The sequence below is a fragment of the Phalacrocorax carbo genome, chromosome Z, assembly GCF_963921805.1.
Source record: "Phalacrocorax carbo chromosome Z, bPhaCar2.1, whole genome shotgun sequence".
NCBI lineage: Eukaryota > Metazoa > Chordata > Aves > Suliformes > Phalacrocoracidae > Phalacrocorax > Phalacrocorax carbo.
In genome coordinates, this window is record NC_087548.1 from 85,288,334 (window position 1) to 85,306,694 (window position 18,361).

General features: G+C 58.6%; 1 protein-coding gene across 7 annotated transcripts in view; it reads right to left on the reverse strand.

Moving 5' to 3' along the window:
- The window catches only part of PAX5 (paired box 5), a 139,261-nt gene extending 134,346 nt beyond the window's left edge, over positions 1 to 4,915 (reverse strand). For 5 of the 7 annotated variants that reach the window (XM_064438586.1, XM_064438582.1, XM_064438583.1 and 2 more), the window contains exon 1: positions 4,709 to 4,915. In XM_064438586.1, the coding sequence (XP_064294656.1) occupies positions 4,709 to 4,754 (46 nt within the window). In that variant the 5' untranslated portion in view covers positions 4,755 to 4,915. Of the gene's footprint in view, positions 1 to 1,760; positions 1,804 to 4,708 lie in introns of those variants that run through there. The other 2 variants (XM_064438584.1, XM_064438581.1) reach the window with 1 other exon arrangement.
- Positions 4,916 to 18,361: the final 13,446 nt, after the last annotated feature.

The window sequence follows — 18,361 nt, forward strand, 5'->3', positions numbered from 1 at the left end:
AAGCTGGGCGAGTGGAGGACGAGCCGGGCCGAGCGGCGGCCGGTCCCAGGGAACCGTCCGCCGGGGTCCGGGCCGCCCCGGCTGCACCCGCCCGCCTCGGCGACCCCGGGTGCTACCCACGCGGGACGGGGAAGCCGCGGGACCCCCGTGGTGGAGCCAGAAGGGGGCCAAACTTTCCCCCCCCCGCCGGCGGCAGCAGCCCCCGGCCGCGTGCCGGCTCCCCCCGTTTTCTCCCGCCGCGGGTCACCGGGGCCGCCTCCCCCCACACGGGGGGGAGCCGGGGGCCCGGAGATTGTTCGGCGGCGAAGGGCCCCGGGGGCTCCCGCGCTGCGGCCGGAGCGAAGGCACCGAGGCTTTGGGTTTTGGTTTGGGTTTTTGGTTTTTGTTTTGTTTTTTTTTCCCTCTCCTTCCGTTTCGCCCCAAAATTCCTGCGGAATGTATCGATTTTCCACCGCTGCGAATGAAGGAAGGCACCGCCGAAACCCTCCGCGGCTTCTCCCGCCTGCCGTGTCCAGCCCTTCCCACCCCCCGCCACCGCGGGCAGCCCGTCCTCCGTGGGCTGCGGGTCCGCCACCGCCGCGTCCCGCTCGCCCCCCGTGGCGGGGCGGGACGGGGGGCTCGGGCGGCGGGGGCTCCGCGTCCCCGTCACCCCCCTCGGCGGGCTGCCCGCCCGTAAAGTTCTCCTTTTAAAAATGTGGTTTGGTTCCGTGGCAGGAGAGAAATACACGCGGGTTTAAAACGCCGCGTTGTCGCGGGAGGGAGAAGTCGGTTTTCACGGGCGGGCGTTACCGGCTGCCGGCTGCGGACCTCGTCCCAGACGGGGCGAGGGGAACCGGGGAAGGGAGATTGCCAGCCCTAGCGATGGAAGGTTTATGTCGCAAACAAATTTCTTTTAGCTGAAGGGCTGCGGTGCGCCGGGAAATGAGATTAGTTCTACCTTAAATTTCCTCGCAATCTCTCGCCGTAATGCAGCGTTTAACTCACCGTGAGAGAAGATGTCATTTCACATAACGCTGTGCTAATGGATAAGTCTTCCCCGACCTCTCAACCACAACAAATCTCAGGCGAGCCCATCGAGCACGACCTGTTAACTTAACCAGCGCTCCTGCCCGCCGCCCTGCGCCGCGCTGCCCGGCGCCGAGCTCGCCGCCGAGTCCTCGCGCCTTTCTTCGGGTGCTTAAAAACACAAAAATCTTCCCTCCGGCCCCGCCCCGCGCCCCTCGCATTTGTTTGCCTTTTTTTCCCCCTTGTTTTTTGTTGTTTTTTTTTTTTTTTAATTAATGAACATCAAAATGTTGAAATAGAGCGAGAATATCGTATCGCAAACTTTTCCGTTCGTCAGAAATACCGGGCGGCTTTCTGCACAGAGGTTTGATTCGGGGGGAAAATATAAATATAAACACACACACACGTATATACACACACATACGCGTGCGTACATATATATATATAGATGAACGTATAGAGTCAGGCGTGCGAGTACACCTATGTGCGTATATAAATACGCTCTTTCTCTACGAGAAGATAAACCTCGGACGAGCCCGCAGCATCCCGCCGCCGTCCCTCCATCGGCAAATCGCCCCCGCGGCGCGGCCGCCCTTCCCGGAGGGACACGGCGACCAGGGCCCGGCCCGTGGGAGGGGACCCGGCAGAGCAGCCCGGACCCTCGTTCGTCCGGAGCCCCCGGGGCGGCCCCCGCCCGCGACCGCGCAGGGCCCGTCGCGGCCGTGTCAGAGAAGTTGAACTAGCAGCCTACTTACTATGCATTGCTGCAAACGGGTCGTGCTTACAGTGTATTTCCATCGGAGCGGTCCGGGCCGGGGCGGCCTCGCCGAGCAGATCTCGATTCGCCGGCGACGCTCGGGTTTGGGGCGAGGGGGAGGGGACCCGAGGGAAGAGCCAGAGACCGATAAGGAAAAAAAAAAAAAAACCACCAAAAAAACCCAAAAAAGAGACAAAAAAATAAGAAGAGTCTTGCCCCCAGCGGGGCCGCGGTATCCGACAGCGCCGGCCGAGCACGGCTGCCCGCGCCGCTCGCAGCCTCCGGCGGCTCCGTCGGGGAGGGTGAGGAGCGGCCGCCCCGGGCTGCGCCTCCGCCCCCGGCCGCTCTCCGGGCGGCCGCCGAGCCGCGGCACCCGCCTCCCGGCTGCGGGGCGTCGCTGGGGCGGGGGGGGGGGGGGGGGGGGGGGGCGCGTCTCGGTCCGGCGGCGGCAGCCCGGCGCTCCCTCCCCGACGGCTCTTTGTGCTGGCGGCGGCGGCGGCGGCTGCGCGGCGGCGGGCGGCAGCGGGGGCGGGCGCCCCGTCGGCGGGGGCTCGGTCCCGGGGCGCCGGCGCTGCTCCGCCTGTGCCGCCCCCCGCCGCGCCGCGGGCAGCAACTCGCGGAGCCGGGCGGGGCGGCGGTGGGCGAGGGGAGCGGCGGGGGGAAGCTGTGCGAGAGGGCGGGGAGCGGGGCGGGGGCCGGGCTGGCCTCGCCTCGCCTCGCCGCGGCCCCGCGGGACCGGGGCCGCCCCGTCAGCGGCCGCCGTCCGTCCTGGGGCGCCGGCGCGGCGCGCCCATAGCCGCCGCCCGCCGGGCCGCGGGGCCGCCCGCCCCGCCGCTCCCGCCGCTCCCCCCCCCCCACTCCCTCCCTCCCTCCCGCCCGCCGTCGGCCGCCGGGCTGCCGGGGCGGCGCGGCGCCTGGCTGGCTCGGGCCGTGCGCCCGGCGCGCTGCCGGCCCGCGGCGGGCGGCGGGGGTTGTGGCGGGCGGCGGGGGCGGGGGCGGGGGCGGGGCGGGCGGGGGCGCGCGGGGCGGGGCGGGGCGGGCGGGGGGGGGCTCCGCCGGTCACGGCGGGACGGCGCCGCCCCGGGACCCCGCCGGCCCCGCCGTGCCCCGCGGCCCGGCTGCGCGGCCCCGCCGAGGTGGAGGAGGAGGCGGCGCTTCAGCACCGCGCGGCTGGACAGCGGCGGCGGGGCGGGGCCCGCCCGTCACTCACCGCCCCGGCCAATCGCAAAAGTTAACTTGCCGGCCTCCCGCATTGGCCGCCCGGCGGCGCCACCGCCTATAGGCGGGCTGCGGGCCAATGGAGGTGGGGGGCGTGGCCGCAGGCCCTCGGCGGGCGGGGCGGGGCGGGGGCGCAGCCACGCGTGACCGGGGCGGGCGGGGGAGCGGGCCCCGCCTTCCCCGGGCGGGGGGGGTCAGACCTCCGACGGACGGACGGCTCATCCCGGGACCGTGGGACCGCCCCCCTCCGCCCCGACGGTCGGAGCGTCCCGGGTCTGTGGGACCTTCGGCAGGCGGATGGCGCGTCCCGTGGCCATGGGTCACCCGTCGGCCCGACGGAGCCCCCCACGGCCGTGGATGTGTGTGTCCTCGACGGCCGGACTGCGCGCGTCCCGCGGCCGTGGGCTCCGTCCTCCCTCTCGACGGCCGAATGCCACGTCTCGCCCCGTGGCCGTGGGTCCCCGCCAACCCCGTGCAGTGGGCTAGGGCGCGGTGAAGCCCGGCGTTCCCCAGGAATGGCCGGTGCCTGCGGGGCGGCGCTGGCCCCAGGCCGGGATGAACCCCCCCGTGCAGCCTCCGTCCGGCCGTGGGTGACCGTGAGGGACCGACAGATCCCAGCTGGGCCGACTCCCCTCGCCGTGTCCCCCCCACCCCGGTCCTGCCGTCCCGCCCGAGCCCTCGAAGACCCGGCTGCCGGCCCACCCCGCCGCGGGGACGGGGGCGCAGAGGGAGCCTCGCCCCGGTCGAGCCCCTCCCGCTCCGCTGCGTCCCAGCCCGCGCCCTCGGGGCGGCGGCGGCGGCAGGGCCGGGACGGGACTACCCCCCCGCCGGCGGCTCAGCGCGGGGCGCGTTTTCGTTGAAGGCGAAACTGAGTGGTGCGACCGCGGCGAGGCCGGGGGCCGTCAGGCCGGTCTTCCCCCTCCGCCGCTCGGCACCTCGGCCCGGGGGAGCCCCCGGTGTGGTGGTGGAGACGCCTGTCTGGACGGCGGGGGGAGAGCGGGCGCTGGCGGGCAGGGTCGGCACCTCTCCCTGCCTGCCCTTCATCCCTGCGTTCGCTCCCTCCCTCATCATCATCCTCTTCTTCCTCCCCCGCGGGGCACTGCGGTGAGGCAGCCCCCCCCCCCCCCGGCCGACACCCCGCAGGGATGCGGCGGGCAGAGGCCCGGGGGTGCCGCCCTGCCCGCCCGCCGCCCCGGCCACAGCCGTCAGTGCTGCCGCCCCCCGTCGCCCCCACCGCGCGGGGCGTGCGGCGCGCCGCCATGAAATGCTTTATCGATTAAACGATTATTCAGGCGATTTAACTAATAAAAGGCCCCATCGATCGCTTCGGAATTGCATTCCGCCACCAAGCCGCGAGGCCGCCTCCGCGCCCGGGTCCGCACCCACCGGCCCCACGGACACGACGCCGTCGCCCCGCTCCCCGCGGGGACGCCGAGACGAGGCCCGCCGCGGCCTCTCGCCGGTCCCTGGTCACGGTCCCCCGATACGGTCCGCCCGACCACAGCCGCTCGGCTGGCGCACACCCGGCCGGCCCCGGAGCCGGCGTGCGGCCCCTCCCGCGGGACACGGGGGTCTCGGCACCCACCGCGCCGCCCCGAAGGCCCCACGGGGAACCGGCCCTGCCACCCGCTCCGGTCCCGCCGCACCCGACTCTGCCCCTCACCACGGCCCACGCGTGAGGGGTTGCGGAGCCACCGGGATCCCCACGGCACCCAGCTCGAGTCCCACCTGTGCGGCCGGCCCGGGGGGTCGCGTAGGTTTTCTCCAGCTCCATCCCGGCTTTTCAGGACTTGACGAAAGGGACGGACAGAAAAGTTTCTACGTCGTGTTGTTATTTCCTTCCTTTTCCTTCCTTTTTTTTTTTCTATTTTTTCTCTTTTCTTTCTTTTTTTTCTTTTCTTCTTTTATTTTTTTTTCTTTCTTTGCTTTTTTCTTTGCTTTACTTTTTCTTTGCTTTTAGTTCCTTTCCTTTTCTTCTCTTTTCTTCCTTTCTCTTTTCTTTCTTTTTCTTTCTTTTTCCTTCTTTATTTTCTTCTTTATTTTCCTTTTTTTCCTTCTTTATTTTCTCCCCTTTTTTCTTTCCTTTTTTTTTTTTATTTTCGAGGGGCTCTCGCAGGTTGGAATAATTCAACTCTTCCGCTCCCCGCCGAGCTTTTGCAGCTGATCACTGAGCTGAAACTAAACGTTTTAGGTGGAAAAAAGCCTCTGAAGGAACCGTGAAATGATTAAGAAACTAAAGAGCTCCTCACCATGTGAGATCATGTCCTGTTCTCTAAAACATCACAAGATGTCCCCAGACGCAGCCAAAACCCAAGAAAACTCTGACATCTGATGTCGCAGGAATCAAAGTTTGCTCGCAGCCCGCCGCCCCTCGAGTGCTCCTCCGGCTGCTGCAGAGCGGCCCCGGCCCCGGTCCCGGCGGCAGCGGCAGCGGCAGCCGCGGCGGCACCTGCCCGCTCTGCCTCCGCTGGCCGCAGCACGTCACCAACTTTTCAGCAGAACCGACTTCCCCTTCCCGGGCCGGGGGGTGACGCCGCAGTCCCGGGGCCGCGCTCGCCGTCGGGCCGGGCCGGCCGTCGCGGGGGCGGGACGGCCACCTTCCTGGGAGGGCCCGGGGGGGCGGCGGGGGGACACCCAGCGGCCCGCATCACCTCCTGCCCGGCCCTGCCCTTCGCTCCTCGCCCGGCAACGGCCCTTAGGCCCGAGCGGAACCCGGGGGGCTGGGGCCGAACTGCCCGACGGAGGCGCCGGGGGGCTGCGACCGTCCTTCCCGGCCCGGGGAGGGGGGGGGGGGGGGCGGTGTCCGCTGGGGCTTCCCCCGGCCTCCCGCCGGTACCGAGCCGCGGCTGCAGACCCACGGCCGCGTCTTGCAGGCCTCGGCGGCGGCGCGGGTGAGGGCGGGGAGAGGGGAGGGGGCGAATTCGCGAGGCCTCGGTCACCATCAGGTTTATTTTTCGGCAAAGGCGACTCGGGAGGGTGAAAATAATAACGGCGCTCCCCTTCCCAAAGGACAAACTAAACACCGGCCCCGGGGCGTCTCCTGTGAAAGCGGCCCGGGCGGGAGGTCCTGCCTGCATCGCCCTGCTCCCTTCGCCCATGGGCGCCTGCAGCCATGCACCCGCTCCCACCCGCGCACACCCACAGCCCTCGGCCTCCCACGCCGCTGCCCGGTCCCTCTCCTACGGAACCTGCCCGGACACGAAACCAGTCCGCTGGTGGGGGCGGCGGGGGAGTTCTGCTCCCCTCCACGGGCCGCCGCCCCCCCCGCGGTATGCTCCGTGAGTGGCGGGGCAGCCGCGCCCCGCGGCCGCGGGCAGGGCAGAGGAGCGTGGGGCTGAAGGCAGGGAACCTCGGCTGCCTGCAGGCAGTGCGGGCAGGGGCCGGGTCCTGCCGGCCGCGGATGCCCGGGGGAACGGACCTCTGCCGGGAAACCGCTCCGGCCGGGCCGGGCCGCACGGCCGGGAAGGCGGGCGTGCCGGGATGCGGGGAGGCGAGGCCGCTAACGGAGCTCCGGCCGCCCCTCTCAGCGCGGCCCCGCCACCCCCGGCCCCTCCGGGAGCTGACATGGAGGCGACTCTGCTTCTAAAACCTTCTTCTCCCTCCCGCCCATCCCTCCGCGTCGCACGCCCTCGCATCAGAGGACCCGCTGCCCCGGGCGGCTCCGCAGCTGGGCCGGGGGCCCACCGGGACCCCCACCCGCCGGGCTCCGTCCCAGCGCGACTAGAGGCAGGCCGGCTCCTGTCTCTCGCCCCTTTGCTTCCCTTTTCACCAACGTTTCTTCGCCCTCATTTGCTTACACAAAAGCCCGCTTTTCCGCCGGCTCGCCCCGAAGCGCCATCGCCGTGCGAGTAACCGGCCCCGGGATGCTCCTTCCCCGCGCCGCTGCCCTGGCGACAGGCGGCCCCAAATTGCCAGCCAAATGACCGGCAGACCCCCCCGCCCCGTCCCTCCAGATGCTCTCTTCGCCTCTCCCGGCCCACGGCCCCGTCGCAGCGAGGAGCCCGGGAGCGCTGCTCGGACCTCGGTCAGGGAAACGAATGAGAAGCGGTTTATTGTCCTAAAATCTGGACATGCCCGAGGAGGAGCATGGGGCGGTGGCGGAGGGTCCCCGCATTTGTGCCGTCACGGCGGCGGCTGAAGGGCCGCGCGGGCCGCTGACCCGCGTGGGCACGACGGGTCCCGCAGCTCTGCGGGATGCGCGCCCACGCATCGCGGGACTGTGCGGGGTCCGGCTCTGGCCCCGCCGCTGCTCGAGCACCCCCGCCCAGCGCCTCAACCCAAACAGCGCGGAGGCTTCTGCGGGCAGCTGGAACCCCTCTCCCCATGCCCGCTGCGGGGGGGCCGGCTGTGGGGTGCAAGGCGTGGCGGGAGACCTCCACCGTCCCGCTCTGATTGCCCACCACCACCACCCCCCGAGGAGCGGGGCTCAGGCACCCACCCCCGCGGAGCGCTCCCGGCCCCCATCATGCGCCCCCTCACCCACGTTGTGATTTAGGGCGCCGGGGCTGAGCCCCACTGACACCCGGGAAAAGCTGCTTCTACACAGGGGCAATGCTTCTGGGTGTCGGCAGGGCTGAAAACAGCTGGGAGCCTGCCCCTCGGGCGGGCGCCCCTGGGAACGCTGCCTAAAAACGCTTCCCCTGCTCCCCGGGGCGCAAAGCTGCAGCCGGGCTGAAGCCCCCCATCCCAGGAACGGGGCGCCCAGGAGCCAGCCCACCGCAAAGCCACGGCTGCAGCCAGGGGGTCCTGGGCTGTGTTTCAGCGTGCTGCTGTGCTTTCTGTACACGGCAAGGAGCCGGGAGAAAAGCAGCAAAGAGAACAGTGGTGCAGCAGAAATCTAGTTCTGGAGTTTTCCAAGGACAGTTGTTGTTGCCTGCCCTCCCTCAAGCGAAAAGAAGATCATAAACCCGGCCTAAGTTTTTGTCCTTTTATCTCTGAAGCATAACATTAGGGAGGGAAAGGATAACTTGCCCCACACCCCTCAATGCTCACACCAAGACTGCAAAACCAGGCACTGATCAACGCTCAGCTTAACGGATTGCAGCCGAAGGACCTGGAGCCTCCAGAGCAAAGTATTTGTATCGCCTTCCCTCCCCCATACCAGCCTGCTCTGATGCCTGGGCAGCCTCCTTTTCCTGAGGTGTGGTTAATCATGATTTTGGGGAAATGGAGGGCAGAGGGTTGCACAGAGCATCTGAAGCCCGGTACCACCAGCTTTGGTTTTTGTATCAATAACAATTATATTTTATAATTATAGATCAATGACTTCTGAAGTTGTTTACATTTTCTCACATTTCTGCAGAACACACCTATACCACATGTGGAAGAGGGGGAGTGCTGCTATAAATGACAATCTGCCCCTCAGCCTAGGCGGGAGTAGAGGGTGGGGGCTTTACTGTTTTAGAAATAGCCACTGCTTCTCTTTTTCCTCTGACGTATGTCATTTTAAATTCAAAATATGGGAGATCTAGTGGTGATCGTGGCTCAATATGTTCCCAGAGATAAAAGTGAACTCTGAGGTCAGTATGCTCGTTAGAATGAAGTAATTTAAAAGGCATTAGATGGGCAGTCCTGTAATGTTGAGACCACTTTGGTAGCATAACCTAACACCCTCAGTGATCCTCAGAGACCTGTGTCCACGGGAGGCCATCAGAAGCGAGGCTTGAGAGACGAGAGCGTGGAGGAGAGGCACCCCTCAGCGGCAGCATTTGCTCGGGGGTCCACACAGAAGAAGTGCTCTGTCCCCCCTGGGTGAGATCGATCAGGAGAGCTATCAACAGTCTCATCAGTGTGCCATTTCCCAGTCTGGCCAGCCCAGCGAGGGGGCAGAGCCGAGGTGGTGCGGCTGACAAAACCAGGGGGGGTTTATTTTCAAGAGTGGCAGGAAATGCTGAGAGACTTCTCTTTTTCAGTCAATATGCATTATGACTTTTGCTCTCCCCTCGTGTACCAGCAACTGCTGCCACAAAGTGCTGCCCGTTGTACCGGGCGGTGAGCAGCGTGCTGGGGGTCGTTGTCAGGTGTGTTCAGCAGAGAGAGCCACTGCAGTCCCGCAGCAGGGAGCACCGCAGCAGGGTGAAATGCAGTTCTGGGAGAGCTGCCCATAGCTTTGCTGGCCTCCACCCTGAGGGCTGCTCCTCGCTACCCCTTTCTGTGTCTCTGGGGTTTTCTTTCTCCAGCCCACAACCATACCAGCGACCAGTGCCTGCATTTTCAGGGATAAATTTGTGTCAAAGCAGGAGACCAACCTGATTTATCAAAGCAATGAAGAGCCTAAATCTGTTTTACCAGTCTAGTGTGGAAGGGTTCAGGGCCACAGTGAACGCTTCAGTCCCCTCTCTCGGTCACTTTCACTGATCTCGAGTGTGGTTATTTTGATAGTTAAAAAGATATGGTTTTAAAACCCAACTTTGCAGAACTTTCTGCCTGGTGACACGCTTACATGCACAGCTGAAAATGAGCCAGCATCAGAGGGAGGCCAAGCCACACCAGGCTTCTAGCTCTTCCTGAGAGCTCTGTGAGAAACCCCACCGTATTGTCTGAGATTACTGCAGTGACGTGGTAGAGCAAGGGCCTGGCCTCCTGGGAGTGCAGCACGGCTGGACTGCAGAGCTCGGGCTTCCCCGGCCCCTGCGTGATATAGCTCCTCGTTCAAACCCAGCAGAAGAGCGTGACGCAAGGCGCTTTCAGCAGCAGAGCTGGTGCCCTCCAGCCCGCGGGGCACCCCGGCAGGCTCCTCGGGAAGGCAAAGCGCTGGTTTCGGGTGCAGCGGCAGAGGCGGGATGAGCACTGCTTTTGGGACTAGAGTGCAGGAACAGATGCCCCAAGGCCCTAGTGTCTGGGGGTGCAGGGCAGTCCCCCACCTTGCCAGGGGAGCCGCAGCCGGGCAAGGTGTGAGAAGGGAAAGGTTGCTGCGCCCTTCGCCTCACGGGAGACCTAGGGAGGTGCAGCGGTGTGCGTGCAGACCACATGGGTCTGAGCAGAGCACAGAGCAGGAATGAGATTTTGGCAGCTGTAGGACAGGGGCCTTGTGAAAAGGCACCCTGGAAGCCCACCCTTCACCACTGAGCTCGGGCTTTCACAGTGCCCCTGGGCACCTGGCAGACGAGGTGCCCCGAGGGGCAGGTTGTCACCTAACTTCTGCGTTACGCAGGCTGGAGAACCTTGCTGCTGGGCTGCCATTCTGCTTGAAGGAACAGCTTGCTCTGTTACAAGCCCTGCTTCTCCCTCTCTGAATGCATCCTCCCTTGGATATTTTGAAAAGAGGGGCCCATTTTGGCTATGATGCAAAGTGAAGAAACCAAGAATGAGGATTATTTTTTTTAATGGGAGCTTTAGCTGGAAAGAGACCGACTCTACTATACAATGCTTGCTTTTCCAGTCTCCAGAAAGCCAAGAACAAAAATTTCAACCCAAGTTCATCCTGTGCTGTAACTTTTGTGTTTGCTGCTATTAAAACGTTGAAAAAGGTCAAATTGATTCCTTTGCTTGGAGAATTGCTTGGAGAAGAGTTAGATGGGAAGATAGGAAGCTAAATCACTGAATAGTCTGCTTCCAACAATTGCCAGCAAAGAGCAAAATACAGTTGATTAAGTGAGGCCTTTGCTAGACATAAAAGTGTCCAGAAAATGCAAGCAGAAGACAGGAGGTTAAGAAATCTAAGGCTTTTTCTGAGCCTCAAAAGGAGGCATACCCAGGGTATTAACTGTTACCTTACCTAGATTAGATTTCATGTTAATAACCCATTTCTCCCCTATTGGTTGAAAAAAGGGGTGGCGGGTCACAGCCTCAAAACACATAATTAACGTCAAATAAACGGCCAAGATCAGAAACCAGGCAGCATTCAGAGTCCCACTCTGTCCAGAATCTCTCTAGGTCAGGTGTTTAACACCTACAGGAACATGATACAATATTCTCCTGCTCCTCCTCGGCTAACTGGTTGATTGTTGAGTAAACACATCTCTTGGTCAACATGCTGCCACATACATAAATAGATCCTGTGGTAAATCCCAGCTGCCAGAAGGTTTTTCATCTTAGCATGTTTTTCTTCTGGAGAGATTTCATATTTTCCCTAGAATATTTATTAGGTACATCATAGCACGTGATTTAGGTAAGTTTTTTAACCACCACCTTCCAATGCTTGCAGAAAGGTTTCCTGCCATAGTTTTAGGAATCATGCCAGTACATGCAAGAACATTTAAATATGCATTTTATCATGCCAATCACCAGAACCTTTGTGCAGCAAGGCCTATATATTCACACCAGATATTCAAAGGAGCAGTGCACTAGCGCAGAGGAAAATGTTTGTACATTTTTCAAGCCCCAGGCTGTGCTGTTACAACCCAGGAAGCTTTCATTCGCATTAGCCCTGGGTAAAATCCTGGTTAGGCACATGGGCTGGGGAGGGTTTGGCCAGAGCAAGGTGGGATGCACATCCTGGAGTGCTGGACTCATCTCTTAAGTGTGCTCTGAGACCACGACCTTGGGCAAAGGAAGGAGTTGCCCACAGCAATTTGCCAGATTTTCCTATCCGCACCCGAAGCACCACCAGGAGCAACTCGGATGTTCCCTCCATTGCTGTGGACAAGCGGATGTCTTTTGACAGGAGAAGCTGAGGCTCTCTAGCTATTTTTTAAATCTCTTTTCATACATGCACCGAAAATCACTTCCCAAAGTCCCTACGTGGCAGCATAAGCTTGCTCGCAGTAGCTCTGCCTTTCACACAGTAAAGTTGCACGTCGTGGCCATGCAGGTCCAGGAACTAGCTGCAGCCAAAAAGGCAGGTCTTGGACCCTTCTCTCCCTCCCCTCTGCACTGTAGCTGGCTCTGGGGAGCTGAACTGTCAGAAGACAAATGATTTATAATCATCCCAGAGTGGCTGTCCTGTGCAACGACTCCCTTAACTGGCCCCATGTTGCACTGCATGAGCACAAATATTGCTGGAGGGTAAAAAAACGGGGGCGCGTGGCTAGGGAAGGGGTCTGGGGGAGGTGGTGCTGGTTGTCTCTGGCAGCGACACACCATGCAGGGCTGCAGCAGAGCAGCTCGCAGGGGCAGCCTGGGGCTGTCCCACGCAGCCCCTGTGGCCAGGCTCGCTTGGATGCCAGGAAGGAGCAAATGACATTGGCCGGGCCCGTGCTGGGGTCATACGTTCTGGCGGCCGTGATGCTCGAAAAGGTAATTACGTCTCTTGCCAGCTCTCCTCTTCTTCCGTTGTTCCGCTGCTCAGGGCTTCCATCACCACGTCCTCCCAGGATCCAGCCGGAATGGTCTCTGCCAAACTGGAAGCGCCCGTAGCACGGCAGCGGGACAGCCCTGCGAACTGCACCCTCGTCAAGGTGACTCCACGGTGCTTGGCCCGCGCACGCTTTGGTCAGCCGGGCGCCAGCCCCCGGCCGCTCTGTCGCTGCAACGCCGCCACTGCTCGCCACGGACGTTCTTCTGGGGACCATTTGGGTTTTGGTTTTCTGCCAGGATATTGACGGACTGGGCCAGCCCCCTGCTCCTGCCCGTTCCTGTCCGGCTGCCTGTGCTCTCCCACCCGTCGAGGTTGTCGCTGCTCACCCTCTGGGCTGCACTGCCTGGTACTGCTCTTGCTAACAGCAGGCTGAGAAAAAAGTCTGTTGCCCAATGAGGAAAAGAAAGAAAAACAAAAAAAAGAGGAAAGTTTCGCTGCATTTGCTATGTGTACTTTATCAGATATTTTACTTAAAAAGGTCAGGAGGGTTTCTTGCCTCTTCATTTCAAGAATCGACCCCTCCCCTGTTGCTCTCGCTGTGTTTCTCTCACCTGCACCCAAGCCATTAGCCTCACAGTAACACACACACTGGCATAAAACACAACAAAGCATTTATTTCCCCTGGAAATCCTCAGGCAGTGCTTCAAACCACCTGGCTTTGAAAAACACTTGAAGAGGCAGGAGCAGCGCCCAGCTGTGGTCCTGCGCAGTGTGAGCAGACCCTGCTCGGCCCCCTGGTTCGCTCGTCCTTTCACCTCCGCCGTTTGCAAAGTCGGGCGCTTCACCGCTCCCGCAGCACAGGGCTGCTGCTCCCTGATGCCACGCACACTGGCGTGCGAGCTCAGGTGGGATCCATCCCACAGAAGGGCTGCGAAAGGAGCCTCCGTGTGGGATGCTAGTAACTCGTACTAGTTCAGCTACGTACAGCAACAGGTCGGGGGTGTTATCTGTCCTCGCATTCCTTTGAGAATAATTACATCATGAGACTGTTTTTTTTCCTCTCCTTAGGTATTTTTAGTGTAATTTCTTTTTCTTTATTTGCATTCACTCAAACTCTGCAGGGCGGGGGCTGTGTTTAGAGCAGATGACAAAGAGCTCTGCTCTTTATCATCACACGGCGAATTGTAGTTAACTGGAGACTTGAAGAACAATACAGAAATCTATTTCATTAACTCCAGATACTGCTTACCTCCAATTATACAGCTGTATGAAAATTACTAAGTGTGAAATATAAAAAGGTTGTCTTGTAATTGAAACCTTTTTTTAGTTAAATTTTGAAATCAATAAGAAGAAAATTTAAAAAGAGCGGTTTGATAACACTTACCCTGTTTGCTCAATATATAGCTATAACCACCATGAAAAGCCATTTGCCTTGTGATATGTTCTGCAGGAAGGAAAACTGAAGCATTTCCTTGCTTGCTTTCTTGCTTTAAAATACCATAATTTCAGCTAAGCACAAGATGAGGCACCACATGTGAGCAGAACTACAGGATGCATCACCGAAAGGACAAAACTCCGGTGACCGCAGCTGCTGGGCAGGGCTCCTCCATCACCTCACTCACAAAATATCACTGTGCAAGGAGGCTTCGCCCGCAGCCTCATGCGCAGACCCTCGGCGGAGGGCTGGCGAAGTGCGGGGCCACGGCTGCCGTGATGTGAGTAGGGGGGAAGAGCGGCCGCCTGGTCAGGACAGGACCACGGGCCCTGGCCGTGGGCAGGCACCAGCTGGTGTCCCAGGAGGCAGGACCAGCTCTGCCTGCCACATGATGCTCCCCAGGGAGCACTGCGTAATTGCCCGCTCAGCAGCTCAAAACGGAGGAAAAGGCTCATTTTCCACTAAAATCTAGCCTCTCTCTTTCTTGGGTTGGAGACCCTAGCAGAATTTTTGGTAGAGCTGTGGCTCCAGGGATGAAATGGTGTCTGATGAATGCCCAGCTAACCCCAGGTGTGTGGGTCCAGGGAACGACCCTCATGCTCGCATAGGACGTACTCCTGTTATCAAGGCTTGTGGCAGCCTCCAGCACAGGGCAGACTGCGAAGACGAACCCTCGTATCTACTGTCGCTAAAGCGGAACAAAACATTCTTTAGGGGAATTTCCTCACTGCTTTTGCAGCTCTGCTCTGATATTTACTTTGCTCATTAACGCTGCTATTTTAGCTTTGTCTCTATTTCTTGCCCTGTAGGACAGGCGTTATTTTGAGTGTAGCAACCGATTTCAGGGGAGTTTTTCAGAAGTTGTGCAGCGAGGCACATGGGGCGTTGTTAACCCCTTGTTTCCTGAGGGCACGGTGCCAGCTGCCCAGCTGGGAGACCCCTCTGGAAACTCGAGGTGAGACAAAGCTCTTTTACAGGGCTGCCTTTCTCTATTCCCCTCCCTAGCTTTAGGAGTCAAAGAAACCATCCTGGCCCATAGTCCAGCCTCGACCACAGCACAAGTGGCACTTGTCACCACTGTGAAGGAAGATGCTCTTGTTGCTGGCTGTCATGATCTGGTCAGGAGGGTTGGAAACACAGCCAGGTTGATGCTCTGCAGCTCGGTGTGGGTGATCAGCAGGTTGCTCCCCATCCTTTCACTGTCCATCCGCGCAGGGAGGGCAACGTCTCAGTTACACCAGTGGCACGCTTTAAGGGAAGGTCTGTCAAAGCCTGAGAAGGGAAGTATAGTGGAACTGGAGAGACAGCAAGGGACTCAGTACAGGGAGAAGAAAGGACTCAGTCTGAAAATAGAAGGGCTCTAGCATGGAAGACAGAGATTGTATGTGCCCTTAGCCTGGATGGGCATTTGGGTCAGAGCGCAGGACTCAATGTGCCCTAAGATCTGCCAGATCTATGTGATCAAGGCAAAAAGACCCCACCGTGAATCCATGTGATAAGCAAGGCAAAGATCTGTGGAAACTCTCCGCTGCTGTTATCTTCCTCTTTTGTTTCAAACTCTGGCATTCTTTTATTTTTGATAAAAGCTCCACCACTTGGGTTCTTGTGAAACTCATCAGGCTGCCAGCTCTCCTTGGAAGAAAGCAACACATTTAGTATCTGCAAGATAGCAGAGGAGACCACTGCGAGAGGCAGCTCCTGAGCCTGCAAAGCTAACAGCAAATAAGAAGGCTCCATGAGAAATGAAAAAACTGATTATTTTGCTAACTACCTGTCATGGTTTTAGCTGGGGTAGATTTAATTTTCTTCACTGCAGCTGACATAGTGCTGTGCTATGGACTTAGTATGAAAAGAATGTTGATAACACACCGATGTTTTAGTTGTTGCTGGGCAGTGCTTATTCTAGTCAAGGACTTTCTGAGCTTCCCGTGCTCTGCCAGGTGCACAAGGAGCCAGGAGGGGAGGGGGCACAGCCAAGAGAGTGGATTCAAAGTGGCCAAAGGGATATTCCATATCATGTAACGTCATGCCCAGTATGTTAACCGGGAGGAGATGGCAGGGGGAGGCAGGCAGCAATCATGGCTCAGAGATGGGCAGTGTCAGTCAGCAGGTGGTGAGCGGTTGTATTGTTTGTGGTTTTGTTTTTTTTTTCCTTTTTCCCTTTTCCTTTTTATTATTATTATCATCACTATTATAATAATTATAATTTTATTTTAATTATTAAATTGTTCTTATCTCAACCCACAAGTATTTTTTTGGGTTTTGCTTTTTCAATTCTCTCCCCCATCCCACAGGGCTGGGGGCAGTGAGCGAGCAGCTGCGTGGTGTTTTGTTGCCGGCTGGGGCTGGACCACAACAGTCCTTTTTGGCAGCCAACGTGGGGCACGATAGGTTGAGGTAATAACAGTTGCTGGTCACAGCATAGACTCTGTTCTCAATATTAGTTTACCCAGTCTGCACCATGGTCTTGTATTTGCTGTGTCTGTTCAAGATTAGTGTTGGTTTTTGTGGTCTGCTGTGATTAGTGATGTTTTGCCTGGGATAGCTGTATTTCAAACATTGGCCTTGAGTTTTACTTGGTATTAGAAGTTTATATTCAAGCTGTTACTGTATGTCGGGTACCACCTCATGAACACAATTAGCAATTATACCTCCTCCTCTGAGAGTTTTTTTATGGAGGAAATAATACAGAATGGCACCTTAGCTACCATCTTCTATAAAGCCCGCTCTTTCATTGCAACAACTTTTCAGTATCTTGAACATCCTTGGGAAGTTAAGATACATCTGGTGATATTGCTTTGGCAGGCTGTTTCAGTTCTAAGGTTAAAAAGTAATTTAAGATTATCATCCAGAGATCTGTCCCAAGGCTCGATAGCTATGCATGGCAGGGTATGTGGGATAGCATGGGCAAATGCCTAAGTGGTGGGCACCCCCCCGTGTATTGGGACTTCACCCCTGAACAAGTGCAGAATCCCAAAAAATTAGTAGAATATTTGGAGGAAGTGTGTTGCCATCCAGGCAACCCCAGAGAGATGCAAATCACTGCAACGTGCTGGGGCCTGGCCCATGCCTAGCGATGCCTGTTTAACACTATTCAGTACCCCCATGGGGAAGAGAAGGCCTCTGGATCTAAAAAGACAAAGACAAGGAAAGCAACAAGCACTGTGGCCGCTCAAATGCCCGTGACAGGTGCTGTGGCTACTCCAACCCTGGTGGCAACAATTGCAGCTGAGTCAGAGGACCAACCCATGCCAGTATCTGTCACCCCTATACACAAGAAGAAATCCTGGAAGAAAAAGTCAACTCGTTTAGAAAGACATGATGAAAAAGTAAGGACATCATGAGGTGAGGAGGAGGAAGAGGAACAACTGATACAAGAAATGGAAACTACCCAATCCCTGTCCTTGAGTGAGCTGTGAGATATGTGAAAAGATTTTGGCCATCGTTCAGGTGAGCCCATTCTCACCTGGCTGCTATGATGCTGGCATAATGGGCCAGTAGCCTGGAATTAGAGGGGAAGGAAGCCAAACAATTGGGATCCCTTTCTAGGGAAGAGGGCATTGACAAAGCAATTGGAAAAGGGACACAAGCCCTCAGCCTCTGGAGGCAACTCCTGTCCAGTGTGAGAGGAAGGTATCCCTTCAAGGAAGATGTTACATATCACCCAGGAAAATGGACAACTATGGAGAAAGGCACCCAGTATCTAAGGGCATTAGCTGTGTTTGAGGTGATTTATGGTGACCTGGACGATCAACGGTCATCCAAAGATCCAGATGAAGCCGAGTGCACACGACCCATGTGGCGGAAGTTTGTATGGAGCGCACCATCTTCGCATGCAAAGTCATTGGCAGTGATGTCCTGGAAAGGGGATGAGACACCAACGGTGGCGGAGGCGATTGATAGACTCCGAGATTACGAAACAAATCTCTCTTCCTCGCTCATCTCTGCTGTGGAGAAACTATCCCGAGAGGTCCAGCAATTCAGAGAAGATATGCCCTGCTCTCCACCTGTACGGAGTAGTGTCTCAGCTGTTAGGAATAAGTGTCCCTTTGCTCAAGAGAGGGGATCCACACCACGGGCCACCCTATGGTTCTACCTGCGTGACCACGGAGAGGACATGATGAGGTGGGATGGCAAGCCTACCTCGACCCTACAGGCACGAGTGCATGAACTGCAAGGAAGAACAGTCACTCAGGGGGGCTCTTCCAGGAAAGCTGCTGCTCCAGTTTCCAGCGAGCAAGTCCCCAGACAGTGGAGTAGAAGCACTGATTTTATTTCTGAGCTTAATAGAGGGACTCCTGATTCACATTTACAGGAAGTGAGTTGTGACTGCCATGATCAGGACTAGAGGGGCCCTGCCTCCAGCCGGGTGGAGGAAAGGGATAACCGGGCTTACTGGACTGTGTGGATCCGATGGCCTGGCACATCTGACCCACAGGAGTATAAAGCTTTAGTGGACACCGGCGCACAGTGCACCTTAATGCCATCAAACTCTATAGGGGCAGAACCCATCAGCATTGCTGGAGTGACGGGGGGATCCCAAGAGCTAACTGTATTGGAGGCCGAAGTGAGCCTAACTGGGAATGAGTGGCAGAAGCACCCCATTGTGACTGGCCCAGAGGCTCCGTGCATCCTTGGCATAGACTATCTCAGGAGAGGGTATTTCAAGGACCCAAAAGGTTACAAGTGGGCTTTTGGTGTAGCTGCCTTGGAGACAGAGGAAATTAAACAGCTGTCTACCTTGCCTGGTCTCTCAAAGGACCCTTCT